Raw genomic sequence first — 22,362 nt, 5'->3', positions numbered from 1 at the left:
TCACACGAGTTCTTTCTTTCATCCTTAATTTGGTGGAGGTGAAATCAATGCTGGTGTTTGTTGTCATCTGTGTTGCGCTCAGTGCTTCTGAAGTTGATGGTTACTCGTATGTGTCCTAGGACAAAATAAGAAAAAAGGGTGTCATTACAGGGTAGTTAAATAAGGAGCACTGGGTTCGAATTTTGGCCCTGGGGCTTGTTTCATAAATACATCAGCCTAAGAATATACTGCACAACTTGACCCATTAAAAGTACAAAGAAATAAATTAATACCTCTGCATGGACTAGACAAGGACAACCACTGAGAGAAAACATTTTTTAAAGAAAATCTTTAAACTAATTGCTGCTCTGTCTCAAAGTGACCCTGCATTATCTATCTGTTGGCAGATTTACATCTGCCAATCTCTGTTACCATCCTCCTCTCCTCTTCCTTCTCTCAGTCACATAAGGGTGTCATCGCAGTGGTTGTGCAACGTAGTGGTCACAGTGATAGCTACAAAGCTCTTTGATGGAGAGAAGTGTGGTCTATTAGACTTCTTTTTTTTGCCTATGTCATCCTATATTTTATTTTATCTTTGTAAGAGTGGTTTTGGGTCTAGTATTTATACCTTAAATGCTATTTTTTATTGATAATCTGTTTTTATATATTCTGCCTTTTCTATTCTGTAGTCGGTTATTTGTCTTCTTTCTTTGTCAGATAATTTCTGGTTACTGACAGAGGTCTGATATAAGAATGGATATAAGGTCTCTGGCAGAGTGAAAACACCTGCATGAATTGTAGATGTTCCTCCTATTACAGAAGCAAATAAGAAGTGTCACTGTGTAATTTGAGAGTTGCTCTTAATTTGTGCTTAAGGGCTTAATGTCTGTGCTTAATGTCAGCCTCCAAAACGCCACATTAGTCAAAGCACACACATTTTTTTTATGCCTGCTTTACCCAAGTAAGGTGTGTTGTATAAAATCCAGCAAGGTAGGGGCTTTGAGTGTGTTGATTGAACTTAGGCTGGATTTTTATCATGCCATTTTTAGTGTGATGAACAGATAAAATGCTCCTATTGGATTGTATTTTTTAAATAGATAACATGCCTCACAGACAGTTGAATTTGCTCAGTCACTTTAAAATGACATACAAAGCTTTATAGATCCTTGTTTATAATTTTAGGTACCTTTAGCTTTAGTCTGTGTTATATGTATCAACACAGTGCATTTATCATGTAATTTTTACACTGCAATCAAATTAAAAACGTTGTTGAAAAATAATCCCTGGCATCATAAAAAACAAACAAAAACTCCTATTTTCTTACAACACAAGGACAAACCCAAACATCAACACTACTGCTACACACTACTTGAATTATATATTAACTGTGTCAGATAGTGTAATTATTCTGGCACAAACAGTGCTGGCGAAATGAGTAAAATTGTAGAACTGTTGCCAACTGTGCACTGAGCTCAGCAGTGGTTTCAATTAATGTTGGATTACAAAAGCCACATACACAAACTAAACCAAAACACTTTGTGGATGAGGATTTTTATTTATTGTCCATTACAACTTCAACAAAGAGTTCATCGGCAGCATCCCACTCCCATGCTTTTCTATTTCTACTCTTTGCCTGGCTTCTGCTCTTTTTTAGGCTCATTTCAGGAAAGACCCAACTTCCTGATGGTTGGCAACCAATCAAAATGCAAGTGTCATTGTGATCATGGTACTATTAATGATTAAATCCAAACTAAATGGCCAGTCAAGTTGCATGCTAAGTCTCAGTATGTAATGTGGTGTAATCGCTTAATAGCGCAGATACTTTCACGTCACAGCTAGGAATATACGACAATATACGATTTTATTACCTATCGCAATTAAAATACTCACAGTAAGTTGATTGTAGTGAATTTTCATCATCGGTATAATCATGAATGGCAATAATCAATAATATCCTCATGAGTGAGTTAAAAAAAAAAGCCAACACACAGTCCTGTATTGATTTATTTTGAACTGCCACAAGGGGGCGCTGCATCTCTCCACTCTTTCCAAAATGTTAAACCTGTCACCACGGCTGAAGGCTCGGTTTGCTCGCTGTATCCCCCACAAGACGAAGTTAAATCAGATGTGTGGAAATACTATGGATTCCGAAACAAAGAACTCCAGGTAAAATTAACTAGTTAACAGTTACTCAGCATAGCAAGTGTTTGTTCAGTTACACTAACGTTGACGGTTATCTGAACGTTTTTTACGTCATGATGCTGTTTTGGTCACCGGTGAATTAAGCTAACGTTAGCCAGGTAATGTTAGCTATGTAGCTAAACAGCAAATAGCTCTGCTGTCTCAGATCAGAGCGGAGCTGCGGTCTCCAGTGAAGTGACTGAAATTTAGTACTGTTAGTTTGGCCACAGCTCATAAGGAACAGTTCAGTTCAGTAAAGTGATTTCCATGATTATTGCAATAATATCGTTAATCTCAATTATTTTGACCAGGATAATCGTGACATAAAAGTTAAATCATGTCACATCACATCAGCTCACATCACCTTATGTATGTATGTCAACACAAGTGCTCAGCCCATGTTGATTTATGCTGGTAAAACATTTGTCAGATGTGAAGATAACAAAGATGACAAAGAATGTCCCTGGCTCTACAAATAAAATTTGCCACAAAAAACCTTCCTCCCTTCCTAAAACACATCTCAAATTTATTCAGAATCATCATCATAATTCATCAGATTGAAGGACATTTTACTAAAAAGTGAAGCCCTTAAATCATCATATAATGAGCAGTAAAAATGAGATGGAATTCATCACTAAGAGTCAACCTCTCTTTAACAGGAATACCCCAATCTCATTCACACACATTCACACCTAGATGCTGCCCAGTACAACCACAGCCTTGAACAGCTGGAGTTAAGGGCCTTGCTCAAGGGCATCACAGTGGTGTTTATGAGAGATAATGCTGCTTTTTCACTTTTCCTTCTCAGATTTATCCCATGGATTGAATCAGCAACCCTCCAGTCACAATGTTACTTAGAGTCCTATGCATGAGTAATGCCACAGAAACACAAAACTTCAACCACAGATTTCCACTGAAACAGATGTCACAGTGCTGCATGGACATGTGTTTTGACTGACAAGCGTTCTCTGGGGAGTGCAGTGCAGTGCAACAGCAGTGCCAAAATAATGAATGACTGAAAGGATGAAACAAACTCATGGAGGAAAAACATAAAAATATCCTGATCAATACATGAAAGTGTCACCAAATGAATGAATAACCCTGACCAAAATAAATCTTACTGACTGATGTCACATACAGATTACTATTAATGCCTGCACATTCATTCATCCTTAAATATGACAGCACAACACTGATTTAACTGTTTGTTTTGACAAGTTAACCTGCATCAACCTTCATACACATAACATACACTTTCTAAACAAGCTGGATTTCATTCCTTAAATACGTTGTTGGCTTTATATCTAAGTGTATTGTGTTGTTGCAGTTAGAAATATGGACAAAATAGGACATTTTGCCTGTGTACACCAGCTGTTTTAGTACACTTTGGTTTTTGTTGTGTTGAGTGTTTTGCAGGGCTCAGCTGTGTTGGGTAAACCTAAACCCTATTGTCCTTTATGTACACTTGAATGTACACACATTATGTACTCCCACAGACAAATATTCCCTGGCCTGCAACACAAGAAGACACACACACACACACACACACACACACACGCACACACTGAACAACTGGGTTCCTCTGTAATGACAGACACTCCTCGCCCACAGCGGATTGTGGGTCTGACGACTTGCCATTTCACATCACTCTGTGGAGATGAGTGGGACACAAACATGATATTGCTCCAAACCATACAGATGGAGAAGCAGATAGACCCACTGACATGGATGTAGATGATGTTTATAATAATAAAAAAAAGTCATGATTTGAGTGATGCTGATACAGTGACACAGCACATCTATTCTAACCACAGACTGTAGGAGCACAGACGTAGATCCCTCTAGCTTCAGTAAAGACGTCAGAAAGCTGGATCACAGCATGCTGAAGATGGGAGAGCATGAGTAAAATAATTTTTTAAAAGATTATATTTTGAGAGGACTTTTCCACGTCAGCAATGGTCACATTATGAAGTTACAGTGCATTTTCTAGGTGGCTTAAGGCGACTCAATAAACCCTTTTCTTCACTGCCGGTTAGCGCAGGGTTAAGTGGGTTAAATTCTAAAATAGTCTTAACTCTGCAAGGTGGCTAATCTTGGATCACAGCAGGGTAAGCTAAGCTGAAGCCGACATGAGTCTCAGTTATCCACTTTCAGATGTGACAGGTTGACACGATGGTCGAATGGTTTAATCTCCGTCAGCAGTGGACTAAACATTTTTTGGAGGACGTAGTGCAGTAAGGCTCAGTGTTCCAATGAACAATGAACAATAAAACCAAACCCCAAGATTTTCATTCAAACTGGGGTCCCGTTTAAATCAAACTGGTGAGTGTAAAAAAAGATTCCCCTTCTTGGACACTGAAAACAGAGACCTTGTTGATATGCTGAACTCGGGCACGCATATGCATGTAATGGGGATACATTTCATAATGTCTAAAATACATATGACAGCATAGTGGGTTAATTGCAGCTGATATATAGACTGGATTTTTCTGAAAACACTTTGAAACATGAGTAAACCCTTCTGACCTGAATTTTTCCCATTCACAAAACAGTTTTTTTTTTTTTTTTGTAGTTTTATCTTCTCCAGTGTAGAAATGAGACTAAATCAAAACTTTTACACAAACTCATGTCCTTATTATATTTTGTAACATACTCATTAACATACAATTTGAATAAGACAGTATAAAATGTCTTTAACTGAAATGACTTCATGTCGTCAGCTGGCTCTGTGTCACTCTGTGAATATCTGTCCCAGATTGCCAAACTTTATAACATTAAATATTTATGACAGAAGAAGCACAGTCAGTCAATTTAAAGTTTGAACAACAACAACAACAAAAAAAAAAAAACTCTAAGATTCAATCTGCCCTGGCTCCCAGAAATTTCAATTATATACAACTAATTTAAACGGTGAATATGTTTTGAAGGAAACATAATTGTGATTGGATTAGGTTTTATTTATTTATATTAATGTAATGAGGATATGCTGTTAAACTAATTTCTATTTTTTCTGTTTTTGTGAGCTAAATCTAAGCACAGATGGGACTATGGTCGTGTTTTGTATGCCCAGCAATCACCTTAGCTGCTGTTAATAAATCCAATGCTTTATTCATTCAAAAAGGCAACTTTGCCTCTAAACACAATCCACCCAGTGATCATATTGCCAACACAACATAACCAGGAAAACAGTTCAGTAGTATCTGAACATAACCTCCAGGAGACAGAAGAGTTAGAAGAGCTCAGCAAAAAGCACAAATACAGAAATCTCTCATGTGAAATAACTAAAACTGTTCTAGCTTTGTGTTCATTCTAAGACCAGATCATTCAGGGTAAGACATTTTTAGTAAGACATTTATTGGTTGAACAGAATCGACTTGGTTACTTGGCCAGTGTCAAATTTTCAAGTATATTTTCAGTGGTTGAAGTTTTTAAATAATTTATTGGTGTTTGTTGTACAATGTGATTATTATTATAATAATATGAATTCATTATAATATAATTTCAAGTAGACAATATTTATAATAATCTGAACTGCAAACAGATTCTAAACTAATTTGACTCACAGATAAAACTCCTCTCAGACAAACATGAAACATTTGCCTTGATTCAAATATAATTTTATGAACCATGCAGGTGTCATAAAATATTTACATGGCTCTTTTTTTTCTGTTTTATCTTGCGGTAAATATAATAAATTGTCTTGCACTGACGATTAATGAGGAGAATGTAAGTATTTCGGTGTTCTCAAGTATTTGGTGCGTTTGTTTGTCTGTAGACTGCAGATTTACGTGTGGCTGGGTGAGATGTTCTCATGTGCCTTGAGTTGAGTTGTGTTCAGTGTTGGATAGTACATAGTGACCCTGCTAACCTTGCATACCTTTGCTTCTTGGGTGATGTGCTCCCCTCAGACAGCTATGGTCAACACAGGTCCCCGAAGCCTCGGAGAGGGAGGTGATTAGGATGACCTACAAACACTGGATGTTGTTGGAACATGCACACGCATACACACACATGGAATACACACTCTGAAACATCAGAGTGCTGATTAGCTTCAGTGTTGGAGTAATGAGAGCAGGGCTTTGTAAAAAATTTAAATAAATAAAAATTATGACTCTAATTAGTGACATGGATATGCTGTTAAAAGACTGAGACGCTTAGGGAGGATTACATTCTCATATATCCTCACCCTGAGCAGAGAAAGAAAAAAAAAGAAAGATCGGAGAAGAAGAAGAAGATCGGATAACTCGTTGGTTAGATGTTACAGTGCAGATGAAAATAAAAATCAGAGAAGTGCCCCAAGTGGTAGAATGGTCAGAGTCTTAGTTAAAGTTGCCCTAGGCATGATTTTGAGGGCAGCAGCAGAGATATACACTCTACTCCCACTCATTGAGATGCTGTTGAGTGAACATTTGCACAGATACAGTCCTAGTGTCTGGTGTGGTCACTTGTCTGTCAGCTGGAGGGTGATTTGAAACCGATGATGTGAAACAACATCTGACTTTTCATGTCATCTTGTTATCTGGTTGTTCTCAGACAGTTACAAACACAGTTCAGGTTCTTACTGACAGAGCAAACAAACCAAAAACACAAAAAAGAAAGAGAGAAAAGAAAAAGAAAAAAAAGTGAACACTTGAAAAGGATGATCAAAAGTGTTTGTTGCTGGATCATTTTGCACTAATTGACGGGACTAGACCCAACTCACAGACTAGATTGAACATTTTCAAGACCAGATGCATCATCTGTCAGTAAGATTTCAAACTAGTTGCAGCACAAGAAACATTTTTCCAGTGTGTGTGATCATAATGTTCCTGTCTGAAATCCAACATTGATTGCTCACACTGGGGCTTGAATGATTAATTTACCCAAAATTAAAACAAAGAAACTATATTTCGTTACTTGTTGCTAGTTGTTAGAAAGATAGTAACTTGCTTCCTTAATAGTCTGGGGGGGGGGGGGGGGGGTTGTGTCCAGCTTTTAAGATAAAAAAAATGTCCTAGTTACTCCTGATAATCCACACAACACACTGAATCATAAAACTCTTTTCACTGGAACTACTTTTTGCCACATAAATAGTCCTTCTGGAAACTATTAACAATTTCTTTGTGTAATTTTTCAGTATTCCATTAACCTGTTATTTTGTGGAGGCAGAAACCTTTGATGAATAACTCAAATCTCAGCACTTAAAACTAGACAGCTAGAGATCATTGATTTGATTTTATTTATGTGATGAATATATGAATGTTCCTCAGTGAATCAGTCCAATGCATGAATGTGTCATTCAGTCTGGACTCTCCGTGATGTGCAGTGATAGTTTCTTGTTTCACCATCTCAACACAGTATTATTAAGAGATCCTGAATTAAGATAGAAAGTGTTATAAATGAATGCTGAAAATGAAAATCTGCCTTTTCCTTAAACGTTGAAGTAGATAAGATGGTTTATACAGATCACAAGCATCAAACTCTGCTGCCAAGGCGTGGGTTTGCTCAATGAAAAACACTTTTACAAATGCTTGAAGTTTTTTTTTTTTTTTTTTCATCTATTCAAAAATAGAAAAATGGGAGAAAGCAAAGGGAAAAAAGTGAGGGAGAGAATGAGAGGTGGTGTGTTCCAAGTCAATTTCTCCTTCCCCAGATTGACTTCAAAGCAACACAGCTAATCCTCTCACGCCTGCTCGTTAATAATCCAGTTAATAATCCGTTTAGCCGCTTTCATGCTGTGCTGTTTGTTGGCATTATGATGCTGCGGAAAAGTGAAGAGAGGAGTCGTGGTGTTTTCACTCAAAGGTGCCCCCCCCCCCCAAAATCACCCGCCCCCAACTACATAGGCATCTGCTTGTGTCGCTCCAGTCAAGCCACATATTTAAACACTTAGCAATGCCTCGCCAACACCTCACATACATAAAGATTGATTTTTTTTTTTTACAGCTTGAGAAAAAAAATGTGCATTAAGGTTTGTACATTATATCCTCACAACTGTGTGTGTTGGTGTGTGTATGTGTGTGCCTACAAAATGTTTCACTATCCAACCCTAAAAAGTTACTTGTTTAATAGAAGAAGGGAGAAGGCCTAAGGAAAGTCGGCGTGTTTACAGCTTTGCCATACACACACACACACACACACACAGACACATACACAAACTCACATCATTTGCTTTCTTTCTTATCTTTCTCTCACTCGCGCTCCCTCCCAGTTTTTCTTTCATTCTCTGTTTTTCTTTGCTTTACTCTCTCATTCCATTTATTTTTTCCCACAGATGGAACTAAGCCAGCCTCAAGGTTTTGGACTGGAGTCCATATTTTCATAGAGCACACTTGGAGCTGCCATTCCCAGTGAGCCCGAACAAGTGGGTTGCCAGATCTATCATGGTTTTATCTCTCATTATCTCTGAGACTCCCGGCCCCCTCTACTAGCCCTCTGCAACTGCTGGAACAGAGTGCAGATGAGAGATGAAACAATTAACTCCCATTTTCTAAATCAGCAGAGGGAACTTGACGGGAGAACCAAGACTTAGAAACAGAGAATAAGAGAGAATATGGAAATTATATCTGGCCCATACTCTCTTATTTCTGTTCTTTCTTCAGACAAAAAACAAAAGGTTGGACATGGTGAACCAGAAAGATGATTGGATGAATGAGTTACAATTTCTTAGACTGATGGCTATTTGAAGTCTTATTTTACCATTTTAATGTGAGTAAAATGCATCTAAAATATGTAATTTCCATTATCTTTTGATTCAGAGAAAAAAAAAACATATAATAGTTTCATTTTGTCAGAGGTGAGGATGTGACAACTGAAGATCTTTGTGTTTTGGACTGTTGGTCCAGTAAAACAAGACATTTGAATACATCTCTTTGGGCAGTGGGAACCTATAACCAGCATTTTCACTATTTTCTGACATTTTGTAGACTGAACAATTAAATAATTGATTAATCAACTGTAAAAAATATTCATATAACAAATAAATTTATAAATTTCCAGAAACTTTCCATGGGAAGTTAAGCTGGGGGATTTTGGAAATATTTACGTAGAAATTAGAAATTTGGGGTAATTCATACAAACATAAATATAAACATTTTGTTTTGTCATAAGCAGACATACTGCAAACTAAGACACATTTTCAAAATGACATTTCTGACTGATTTATTTGTGAAAAGAACTTTAATTCTTTCATTGAACAACAAAAAAACATGAATGTTTAACAAAATAAACATGGTATTAGCTAGCTCATATTTGATTTACTGGCTAGCTAGCTACTGTATTAACACATTTTGATTTATTTGTTGTTCTTTTAAACTACATTTAAGTTCCCTGTTCATGGACTAACCTGCGATTTTCCAGTTTATTGCCATTAATTCCCATGATAAACTTCCAACTTTGAAAATTCCTCTAATATCGCAATCCTAGATGCACCTGATGATGATTTTCATAATCAGTTAAGTTGCTGGGGGGGTGGGGGGTTGTTATTGTTATTGTTGTTTTTGTTTTGCCCACATGTCAATGAATTATTCCCAAAGCCAACTCTGACATCTTTAAATTCCTTGTTTTATTCAACCAACAGTCCAAAAGTTGATGACATTTCTCATGTGATCACAACTATCACATGAGCAAAAGAAAAGCTGTGAACTTTCACAAATATGAGGCTGAAACTATAATATATTTTTGCTTGAAAAATGACTGAAATGATTAAATTGTAAAATTAGTTTTTAGGATTGAGGAGTTGTTTCAGCTTATTGGAAGGATGAATAATTTTGAATTAAGAATCTTGCATTCTTTGCATAGTCTTATTATTTTGTGGAGTCAGTGTGAATCTATTGTGGTTTGGACAGGACTATTTTTTTTTTTTTTTTTTTTTTAAGCCAAAGCAGCTTTGCTTGCATGGCTCAGTGCTACACCCTGGCATATGACTAGTTGGAACTACTGGCTGCAGTTTATTTATTTAGACCGCTCCACAGATCAGTCGTTGTTCACTCATTCAAAATGACAGTTCTATTGCTGGAATTGGTCTACTAGGAGCAAACGAATAAAGGAAAGGCAGGGGATCAGGGGATCATTTATGTAGTTAGTTCAGACCCCAATGAAAACTGCAGTGGATTGGCTTGGGAACTCCATGCACACAGATCACACAAAACCACATAGATACAAGACATGCCAATCATGTAAAATAAAAACTTAAAATAAATGTAAAATAAACTTAATTAGCTACAAACTAACACTAAAATTGCTACTCTTGTTAGGTTTTCTCAGCATTAATACAAAAGTTCTTCTCAACCTTGAGTTCCTTTGTGTTGGTGTAAATTGGTTTATTGGAAAAGAAGACAGTGTTAGACTCATACCAGGCGAGGAAACCTTCAACCTTGCAGAAGCTTCTAATGAAAAAAAAAGAAAAGAAAAAAAAAAAAGATATAACAAGCACTGTTGTCTTTTAACTAGGTACTGCTGCAGTGCAATGATAATGAAACTTGTTTCACCTTGTAGCTGAAAACTTTGTGGCAAAAGTTTTGTTTCTAGAAATAAGTGTTGGTTTCATAGTTTTTGCTGTCTTTAAAATGTGCTTGAGTTTAGTCAACAAAAATCAATGCTTAGGAACTAGGAAGCCAAACCAGCAGGGAAGAAAACTCTGGTTTGGATTAAAGTAAAAATGGCTACTTTCAGTATGGTTCAGGGCTAAGGTTAAGATTTTTCTTGTCAGTTGACATGTTGCTGTTAGCGAAATGACTGGGATAACGCAAGGCTTGAGCCCACAGTGTTTGAGACCCATGGCAGATGCATCAGGCAGCCTCCCTCCGAGCGCTGTCTGAACAGCTGCTGCTGTTTAAACTCTTGCTTAAAAATGCAGCACTGACTTTCATATTAATCTGCTGTGCACTGAATGGTCGTGCAAAGTGTGAGAGAGACGGGAAACAGAAGGTTGTAATCTCTACTGAATCCCAGCACACCTTAACAGGACTTGGTAAAGCAGGAGATCTTAGAGATTACCTCAGCCGAACTGTCAGCTAAACTCATATGCACACATACGGTGACCTGAAGCAGACTGTTCTTTGTTAATTAAAGGATTCAGTAATTAGTAAATTTGATAATTAGTAGTTAAATAGGGGACACATTTTCTTCCTATTGTGCTGTGCTGTTTGTGTCACCTGGGGTATTAAGACTAATACCTTCTAACTGGAGCAATAGAGTGGTTGTAAACAATAGCTGGTATCACAGTTGGTAAGACAGTTTTAGATCCAGATGGTAAGTAGAGTAATCTCAGGAAGGGATTGACCAATTATTGGCTTTGGAGGGCTAATAGAAGATCTGTGCATTTAACAGAAAATGTATCACAACAACCACTTTAAACCTCTAACCAGTGTCATTTGAGTCTTTTTTTTTTTTTTTTGGTTTTGATTTAATTAATTCTTTCATACAGAATGTTGTCTACCTTTTTACTGCTTCTGAATGGCCTAGTCCTGAAAATACCACGTTTTCCATGAGCACACCTCAATAAATGCAAAACAGAACAAAACAAAGACAAATGTAAATCCTGCTCAAGAACTAGTTGTGGGTTTTTAGAATAAACACATACTACTTGTTCACCTGAAACACACGCATGTCATGTAATTTGAGTAGTCCATGGCCAAGAAAACTTCTTTCGCTTTTCAAATGTTATTAAGTGTTGCGCTGTTTATCTAGATAAATGCAAGAGATGTGATTTTGATTTTATTTTGACTTTCATTTTCCATTGTCCATTTCATTTGAACCCACACTGATTTCTTTCAATTTGCATTTGATCCATTGCCAGTTCATAAATATCAATTAGTGTAGTTGAAATTTGATTTAATCTATTGTTACTGATGTAAATGTGACAATTAATTGTGATATTGATTTAAATTGATATCGCTCAGCCACTACCATCACTTTTTAAATTAGCTGTTGCTCTTCTGTGAATGTGTTGTCTCTATACGTGTACATGCCAGCTTGTGTGTGTGTGTGTGTGTATTTTGTTTGAGCACAATATTGGCAGTGTGAAGATTTTCAATTATGAGTAGCTGTGCTGGAAGAATAAGCAGTGAAACTATTGGCTAACCATTTGTATCATTTGTAATTAGTGTAAGAACTAAAGCTTGATTCTCTCTCTCTCTCTCTCTCTCTCTCTCTCTCTCTCTCTCTCTCTCTCTCTCTCTCTCATCCCTTAGTTTAATTGGCATTTCCATGTAAAAATGTGAAAAAGTCTCTAAGACGGCGGCAGCTTTCCATTTAAACAGATTATGGATGGAACAGTTACCAGTGAGGGCCACATAGCCCTTTGTAATCCTCACAGAGGACATTTAATTAACTGGCCTTCTTTGCTATTCTCTCTCTCTCTCTCTCTCTCTCCCTCTCTCCCTCTCTCCATCTCCATCTCTTGGTCTTTCTTCCTTTTTTACTCACATTTTATCTCTTCTTTTTTGGCAGTCTCTTTTTTTGTCTCACTCCATTCCTCTTTTTTTCAAATGTATGAATGCATATTGCACACACACACACACACACACACACACCTGTACAGCCACAGACACACTCACAGTGCAGGTGTTGTCAGGTATAATAAAACTCTTTTCTTCAGAGCCTAAAAGACTGGCATGGTTAGTGCTGCATGGTAAGGCTAAATGAGAGACGGAGAGAACGTGAAAGGGATTGGGGGGTGGGGGGCAGTGAAATGAGGAGTTCCACATTAGGCCTTTAGTACTGTCAGCACAATGTAGAGCAGGAGGGGGGAAGAGATATATTGAGAAAATGAGGTAGCAGAGAGTTAGAAAGGTGTTGATTGGGGTCACTGGAGGAGAGCAGAGGAGATTCATCAGTTGTCTTCCTCAAGCTCCACTACAGTGTTGGTTACACAGACACATGTAACTCACTTCTACATACATGTGCAGACACAAAGTGATGTAATGACTTAAAGATCTCAAGGCAAAGCGAGGACCTCTCTTTTCCATCTCTGTTTGCTCCCTGTATTGTTGATTCATAAGCTGACCACTTCCATCCACCTGAAAAAGCCTGTCTGCCTGGCACTGTCCTTCTGCACCTTATTTAAAGAATCATATGACTCATAACTGTGTTCTTGTTTGACAAAGATAACAGAGGCTATTGGACACTTACCTGTCCATCTGTGCAGACCAAAGTGCTCATGTCTGTCTAGGACTGTGTGAGGCTTCATAATGCATCCTGCTGAAAATAAAAAAAAAAAAAAATCTCTCAGAGATTGTTCGCTCTTTTCTTTCTGTTTATATAGAGCTAAATTATAAGTTACATTATCTCAAGGCTCTTTATGCAGTGAGATCAAGAGACCAAGTGTAATATTATAGAGAGAAACCCAATAGTTCACTGAGTTCACTTATTACACATATTACATGCATATGCAGTTGCTCTTTTCCAGAATGATCCACACTACACTGTTGTGCTGCTTATTGTTCATGATTAAGACAAGACCATGTGTCTGTGAACGCAGACATTTGGCAGCATCACATCTCCCAGCTCAGGCAAAGCAACAAGTATCATTTAGAAAAAGGGGGAACCACAGAGGCTCACAAGTTCATTCACTCACCATTTTCAGCATAAACTAGTATTAATTCACACATTTTTCTGACTATATATCAGTTTTTGGAGAGTAATTAAATGTGGTATTCATGTAGCGGAACTGAAAAATAAGACCAGTTGAATATAATTTGTAACTTGAGCTGTGAGCTGTTTTCTTTGCTGTCTGCACAAAAGATGGCAAAAATGCCAAGTGAGGACACATTTCTAAGTATAATTTATGGCTGACTGTGGAAATGCACACCTTTATAACCCCTTAACATTCCTGTAAAATTAACCTGAAATACCTAAAGTAAACTGAAAGCTATTCTTGAACCATTTTGAAAGGTAATACTGGTGTTTTTTCCACCTGAGTATGTTTTTTTGCAGATGACTGTAACTGAGACTTATTAGCCGGAAAACTCAGTGGGAGACCAGCATGAAGCTTTCAAATTTGAAATCTAAGTTCAAATTTGATAACAATGCCACAGAAAATGAATATTTCACTCATGCAGGAACAGAATAGTGTTTCCCAAGGGATCAGTGGATATCTGGGGCGTAGTTCAGAAAGTCTGGTGTCATGCTTTGATGTATGTACATTTTATATAAAGTGAATTTATTTGAAATAACTTCTGTAGGTAGTGACCAGAAGGCCAATCCAGAAACAAATCAACATACTTCATATATGTATATATACTGAAAATTGATTTTTATCATTGCCCACAGTTAGGGATGACAGCATTTTCTCCAAAACCTGTTTATCAAATCTAAATCCTTTCAAATCCCTGACACCTGTTCTGCTTTTATTTCACTCGGCACAGTAACAAAACAAATGTCAACTGCTTTTTGCAACAAAAGGTATAACCCGTTATTTAAGCATCTAATTAATAATAGCAATCGGTCATTTTAATTGTGATTTAGGGACCGGTTAGCAGATAAGTATGGCACTGTAAAGTAATAGAAACCATGGTAATTAACAGTCAAACCTAAACCAAGGACATTCTGGTGTGTTAAAGGCTTGTAGGGCTTCCACCACATATTTTAACACTGCCTTTTCCTTTTGCTGTGAGGACAAGTGGCATTTGTGCCTCACTGTGGGAGCTATACTGTTACAGCTGCAGAAGCCATAACAGCTAAAGTAAAAACAACGCAATAAAAATAAAATTAATTCAACTTTATGCTTCAGTGCATCTCAATTAAATAAATTGCTGATATTTTCCATGCTCAGTGCACTTACCTTTACCTGAAGGCAAACTTTGTTGCACTGCTACAGGTCACAGAATCTATAGTGTCAAGGTAGTGCCAGAAAAGCAGTGAATTAGGCAGTTGTTTTCAAAGGCTATTAAATTCTCTCTTAGTCCTTTTACGCAGTTATCTGTCAAAGCATTTCTCCTTTTGAGTTAGTCAGAGCCAACTAAAACAAAGTGGAGCATTTTGTAGTCAGTCCTTTTCTTTAGGCTTTATCTTTCTGGTTAGTTATAGTCAATACTGAAATATCAAAAACCAAGGTCCCAGTTCTGTTTATGAGTTCGGGACATTCCTGTTTAGGGTACTTCGTGTAAGTGTCAGAAAAAGCCAGTGTCACTGGATCAGATGCAGGTGTTGAGTTAAAACTGGAAGCTTTCTGGCCAAAACAAAGTAGCTGTTCACAACTGTCGCACTTCATTTTATGAGGCATGAAATTCACTTGTGAATTGTATAAATCCATATATTTATTCATGACTGACGTAGAATTAATATTTAATGATATATTTTCATGTAAATCAGTGTCTAATAAACAGCCAAAGTTTGTTTTGTTTCTTTGGTTTCGGGGCTTATATAAACAATGTACAAACATAAGCACTAAGGCTACATACAAAATACTAAACAACAGCAGTTGTAATTCTCAGTTCTGACAATTTCCTTCACTCCCATTGAATCATGAACTTGTAGGTAATAATAATGTATCACTGGGAATTAAGTTACATGTTGATGAAGCATTATCTTACTTTTTACTTTTATTTTATTTAACTAAGCACAAGCTGTGATTAGGTTTTATAAAGCAGCTAAATATTTTGGACAAAATTAAGTAACAGTCAAAATCAGCAGTTTGACATCTGCAACGGGTGAATGAAAGTGTGATCATCACTGAATAAAAGAGTGAAAATTGTTGAAGTAGCAGGTTCACGATACACAATAATATTGTTACACCAGGCTGTCAGGCCTTCTCTGCTGGCCTAAACACTGTCACAATCACTGAGTTACATTTTTATATGTTTTTTTTTTCCATTAATACTATATGTATTAATGTCAACAGTCTGTTCTCCTTATCTCATAGATTTCCTTTTGGTTACGCTGCTTCCAATACAGTCTGTTTATGTTAGAGCTTTTATCCAATCAGATTTCAACCTTGTGTTGCCAAGTTAACCTTCAGAATCAGCAGCACAGGCTCCTGTAATTTAAAATAAATGGCGATGAAACTGTTTCCTCGGGGGCCATCTAGCAGGCCTACGCTAACGTCAACATTTTCATGTCATTTGATTGGATGGTCAGAGAACGTACTGGTCAGAGCTAGCAAACCACATCTATAGCTACTAGTGCAAGTTAAAACATGTTAGTATAGATTTAATAGCTTTTCAACCCACAATGGCTGCAGGAGGAGGATGATTTCAGTGACTCTGTTGTAGAGCTTTCTGTGCATCTTGCAACAATAAGTCCTTTTCTATCGCTGTGGAGGTTAATACTGAAAGCCACTTTAGGGCTGAGAATGAATACTTTTTTTTATTTGTCTACAAATAATCAGCAGTTTCAGTGACTAAAATGCATTCTACCTATATGTAATTGTTCATGTCTTTTGATTAGTTGATATTGATGCTTCTGCTGGAGATGATGTGTGTGGCTCAGCTGTGGCTGCAGTATTTAGAGACCTGTTGAATTGTGTTAATTGGGTTTTGGCATTGCTTTAGTAATGGCATTTAGTCTGGCTACATGACCTGTCTGTCTGTGCAAAGTTATACTGCACTTCTGTATGATGGTGATGGTTTCTATAGCCATGACATCGTAAATGACAGTATTAAAAGGTGGGTTTATTCAGGTTGGACACCAGTGAAGGCATAGGTGTGAAATGAACAGCCCGCCACTGTCTTAAACATGTTGTGACAGAGTCAATTGGGTGAACTTAAGCTCTTTCCATCCATCTCTTTGTAACCTCTTCAGTATAATCTACTAAGAATGGCATTTTCAAATGTCTATATGTAAAGACTGTGGTAATATTAAATGAAAGGGCTGGCTCATTCTTCTTAGAACTGCATGTATATGCACAAATATAATTTTATTAAGATTGGTCAAGGAGGTGACCTAGATAGACAGTTCGTACTCTAAAGATGCTGGTCTACATGCAGAGATAAAGTGTTTACTGTTCTGATTTCTTTCTTTTATTGCAGTTTCCAACACTAATTAAAAAATATCACATGTTTTTCAGGACTAATAGTTCCTCTTATTGTGTAATCCGTCCTTACCCTTACGTCACCCAGCTAGAGTGTACAGCAGCGACTCTGTCTCTAGTATGAAAAGTCTGACATTAAGCCACCAGTAATTAACAAATCATTAATGGTGACAGCTTGCATACCGAATCATAGCCTCTTTGAACTTCCAGAGGTGTTGTGTGAGCTAATGTATCTCAAAGGGAAAATCACATTTTATATAAATCAAATAGTTTCTTGTTCTAAAGAGGCCATTTGAGTCAAGTGCTTCCTCTCTGGCTGAGGGGATAAGCAGATCAGACTTTTTTTCTAATTGAAATTCACAATTTTTTTCATAAAAATGAAAAATGCAAACATTGCAATCTTTTATTTATTTATTTATTATTTAACTTTGGGTTTGGACTGTTAGTCAAACAAACAAGACATACAGTATGAAGACACCACTTTGGGCTCTGGTGATTTGTTCCTCTCTCTCCACCTTTTTTTTTTTTTTTTTTTTTTTTGACAAAACAGTTAATAAATTGAGAAAATAATGAACAGATTAAATGGTAATGAAAATGATTATTAGTGGTTGCCCCAGTTACATATGACAAGTGGTATAAAGCCTTTTGTGGTTCGAGAGGAAATGGCATAAAATGTGGTTAATTGCCTTAAGGGATGAAACTTGAGTGTCAGCTGGAGCTGAAGCCTATAAATTTAAAACTGAAAAAAAAAATCTGGGAATGGATGTCAAGTTGGATTATGTGTAAAGCAGGCACCAGGTTTTTGACAAGGAAGAGGAATACACGGAATAAAAATGATGATGTATCTTTTTACAGCACTTCAGTGGTAAATCAATGGAGTACTCTTGTTTGTGATGGAAGACACTTTGTTGTAAAGACATCCAGCAGATATCCATCCAAATCTTATCTGGTGGAAAACAATGAAAATCTTGAAAGTGGAGACCTGCCAAAGCTGTGTTTGTTAGGGCATTGGTGTTGTTTGTTAATAATCGGTGTAACTAGTGTTGCATAGTAGGAACATGTAAACTCTACACAGAAAAGCCCCAGGCCTGTACCGGGGCTCGAACCCGGAACCTTCTTGCTGTGAGGTGATGATGATATACAGTGAGACAATATAAATTTGTCCATTCCCGTGTAATTCTGTCTTCCATGAGAAGCCACTCAATTGATTTTTTTCAGAGAATGAACTATATCATAGTTCATGTTCCCATAGCAATACAAATGCATGTATACTGTGATAAAGGATTATATCAAGGAGCCATCCTGGAGGGGTGGCACAGTACAGCCTGACTGACTGATCATCAGCTGGACTGGTATACTGGCCAATATGAGCTAATCGCAAACATATGAGTAGAATAGTCGGTTATGAGTGGTGTACACTTTATTGTTTTTTGTTTATGTTGTTACTGATGATGTATTGCCTGTATTATTGTCACTAGTATATGGTATCTTTATTGATTTCTGCATCATCTTCAGAAGTCATGTATTGTTTGTGCTGTAGTGCATATGACAAGGAGAAAAATGTGAAAGTAAAGTTGAATAGGCAGCACACATTTTGAGCTGTCAAATACTCAAATAAAAGTAATAACGTTTTTGCTGAAAGAGAGTTGTCCCCAATGTAACTGTTTCCATCTGTGCTTTTCCTGATGACAGTTAAAATGTCTGCTGTGAATAAGAAAGAAAAAAAAGAGGAATCTTTGCAATGCACAATTGCAACTTTCATTTATCCTTGGCCACAGTTAGCGTTTTGATCAATGACAAAAATCAATTACTATGAACAAAAAGCAGCCAATGCAACCTGCATTTTTCATCAGAGGTGTTTGGGCATAGGGTTTCAAGACTCTGCACACATGCTGTCTTAGAACAAGATAACAAGAAAGCACTGAAAGAAAATGAACATGTAACAATGCTTGGACTTGGAGCCTATTGGAGCAAATGAGGTTGGTGGCCATGAAAAAGCCTTCTGTAGCACTATTAGTAATTGCAGGTCCCACTGTTTCTAGGGATTGCGACATATCATTAGATCCAGTGAGATGCATTAGTGTGAGGGATGGCAATAGCACCAAGCTGTATCTCCCTATTGTCCTTCATTAGCCACTAATCCACTGATGATCGTTATTAGTGAGAGAGGAGTGTGTGTGAGTGTGTGTGTGTGTGTGTGTGTGTGTGTGTGTGTGTGTCTGCACTTGCATGTGTGTGTCTCTAAGATGCATTTTGGCATAGTGCTCTGTATATTAGCCTGGTGATTTATTATCTGGGTAATGCCGTCCCTTCTTCCCCAAAGCTGCATTGTCCTTTTGCCAATTAATTCTGAATCTGTTACGACCACAGGGAGGGAGGGAGACGGGGAGACAGAGGGAGAGACAGAGACAGAGAGTGAGAGTGAGAGTGAACAAGATCATCAACAAATACATTGGTTCAACCCCAGAGTCAAGTGCAGTGCTATATTTTTTTGTAAGATGTGGCTGGTTAATTCCGCTTCTCTGTCTTCTTTTGATGTCCGCTTATGTTTTTCCTTGTAACGTTCCCCCGCTCCCTCTCTTCTCTAATGCCATTGATTTATGCAATTGCTTGCTTGTTTTTTGTTTTTTTTTTTTCTCTTTTTCCCTCTCTTCTTAATTCTCCCATCTCCCACTTTTCGTTGTTCTGCTGTTTCTATAACAACCACAGGGTCATTTCTCAGCCTCTGCGTTTCACTCTTAATCCTGTTCATGCGACACTCAACTCTTATTTTTCTTGCAGTGCTATATATTACTTGATTGCACCCTCTTACTAAAAATGCTCCTTTTTTTCTCCCACTCTCCTCTTTCTATCCACCCTTCATCCTTTTATTATTTACTGCACTCTCATACATATAAAGGCATTTTTTCCTCCTTACATGGGTTTGTTATTATAGCTAAAGAATGTAAAATGTAAAAATTCATTGTCTGAACTTGCTGTTCAGACCACAGTAAATAAGTGTAGGACAATTGCAGGGATATCATTGTGTTACATAACTGTTCCATATGAGAATCATTTTTTTTTCAACAGGTGTCAAAAGGGACACAACTCAGAGCAATCCTCTGGCTCCAGCCCTGAAATTACTCCTCTGCTCCCCTGCTGTGACCAGCAAACACTGCTGTGCAGCATCTCCTTTGTGTGTGTGTGTGTGTGTGTGTGTGTGTGTTCTGATGAAGTCTGTGTGAGACCTGAGTGTGTTTTATCAGTGTCAATATGATTACTGTTTACTGCGGGCACAGATTGGGCAGCACTGATTATAATTACTAGTTGGATCATATTTCTCTTGTCTGTTGTCCATATTGAGGAAGGAATTAGAGTGAGACAACAGTCGAATTGAATCCAGAGAAACTGAATAAGGGCAGTTTAGAGGAAAAATGCTGGATGACTTAAGTATTGTTTGCACATACGATACCTGTTTCTTATTTTTTCTTTATTCTCAAGACCTGTAAATTCATGCCAGGTCTTCATTTGCATATGTCTAATTAACCTACTCTGTTACTCATCTATTTCATCATCATTCAATCATTTGTTCCATGTCTTTAACAGCAATAGTATTCATTGATAATATGTGGTGTAAAGTGTGCCAGTGCTTTGCTTTGTTTAGCGGGCAGCCAATCCTCACAGAGAAAGCAACTCTCAGAGACAAAAAAAGGCAAAAAAGAGAACAAAACCACTTTGACATTTGGAGTAAAATTAATTTAGCAAGCTTCTTTTTTTGTCAGTCATTCACTGTGTCTGTGTGTGACAAGGGTGCTTGAAATGTTCTTTAAAGATAAACCAAAAGAAACAAACAATATCAACAGGAGCAAGACAGCATGTGGTTTAATTGTTTTTTGTTTCTGTAACCTATGCTATGAACTGCCATGCTCTTTGTTACTAAATGTGGCTAATGTTACTGTTAACACTAGTGAATTTGGCAAACACGCTGTTTATAATGTAACTGTATATGCAGGAATGCATTGTAAATGTGTAAGACAAACACAAAGTAAGGCTTACTGACAAGAATGGTAACATGCTAAAATATGTATCTTGGATGTGTAGGAGGCCTGTCTGAACTTTGCAAACTCAGCGAGCTATTGGTCTGGAAAAATAGCCTTTTCTTGACCAGTAGTGGGTGTATTGCAATGATTTCTTCTCCAGTTTAATCTTATTCTCAAAAACCCCAAAAGTAGTTCTTTCTTACATTTAGTTAAAATTACTGTCTATCAATTAACCTTCTCTAAACTGCCTTCTTCTCCTGCTCTTCCCTCCCCAGGTCCAGAGTGGTACTTGGTCAGAGTGGAGTTGACTGTGACAGATGTAAATGACAATGTACCAGAATGGAGCATGGTTCCTGCTCCCTACCTCGCCGTGGTTTCACCTGACGCCCCTGCAGGCTCACTGGTCTACAAGCTCCAAGCTCAGGACGGGGATGAGGGCAACAATGGTGAAGTGGAGTACTTCCTGTCTGATGGTAGGGTCTTTCTTTTTAATTCTTTTCTCCTGCATGTCTTATAGTTTAATATTGTATTTTCATGAAAGGGGAAGTTCTTACTCCTAAATCCTTACCTTGAGGTTTGGGTAGGCATGTGAGTGCCAGGACCCCAGTATAGTCTCTGCTGCTTCACTGGCACTAGGAGGCTTAAATGGAGCAGAGTAAGCCCTTACACCTGTGCTTTTTTTCTGCTATGACAAGTCAAAATGTTTGCAGCAAAATAGTCACTGACAACCAACATTTAACCCTGTGAAAGGCACTAACACTGGGTTTTAATCCAAAGCCTTATGTCAGCTACTACGACTGCTGAAGTAAATAAACTGATTTATATACAAAATCTCTAAACTTTTACTGTAGGCTTGCTTGGTTTTAGACAAGTGTATCATCATTGGGAATAGACATATCATTGGCAACACTTTTTCTGATTACTTCCCATAACGTAGAATCAAGTCTGTTTCTATTGCTCTTTGAAATTTGAGCCTCTATTGAGTCACTATGTAGTTCATGCGCATGTAGTTATTTTCCAGTGTAATGTAAGTCATTTCCCCACTATACAAAATAATTGTTTTTCTTATTGTCTGCCATGTAATGATTTCTTCTGCTCATTTTGCAATCAGTTAAACTACTGCCTATAAAGAGACAGTCTTCCAATTTTCCCCATGGGGATGACAGAAAACGAATTGACAATAGAAATTACAAAAAAAAAAAAAAAAAAAAAACCATAAACGTTGATGTTAGA

General features: G+C 37.4%; 1 protein-coding gene across 1 annotated transcript in view; it reads left to right on the top strand.

The window, feature by feature from the left end:
• Positions 1-22,362, top strand: part of si:ch211-186j3.6 (neural-cadherin) — a 266,619-nt gene that overhangs the window by 49,486 nt on the left and 194,771 nt on the right. Inside the window, exon 2 of the mRNA XM_018697417.2 lies at positions 21,405-21,602. Within this exon, the coding sequence (XP_018552933.1) occupies positions 21,405-21,602 (198 nt within the window). The remainder of the gene's footprint in view (positions 1-21,404; positions 21,603-22,362) is intronic.

This window comes from Lates calcarifer, linkage group LG2, assembly GCF_001640805.2.
Source record: "Lates calcarifer isolate ASB-BC8 linkage group LG2, TLL_Latcal_v3, whole genome shotgun sequence".
NCBI classification, from domain to species: Eukaryota; Metazoa; Chordata; class Actinopteri; family Centropomidae; genus Lates; species Lates calcarifer.
The sequence above is the reverse complement of the archived record's forward strand: the minus strand, read 5'-3'. Positions and strand labels throughout refer to the sequence as shown.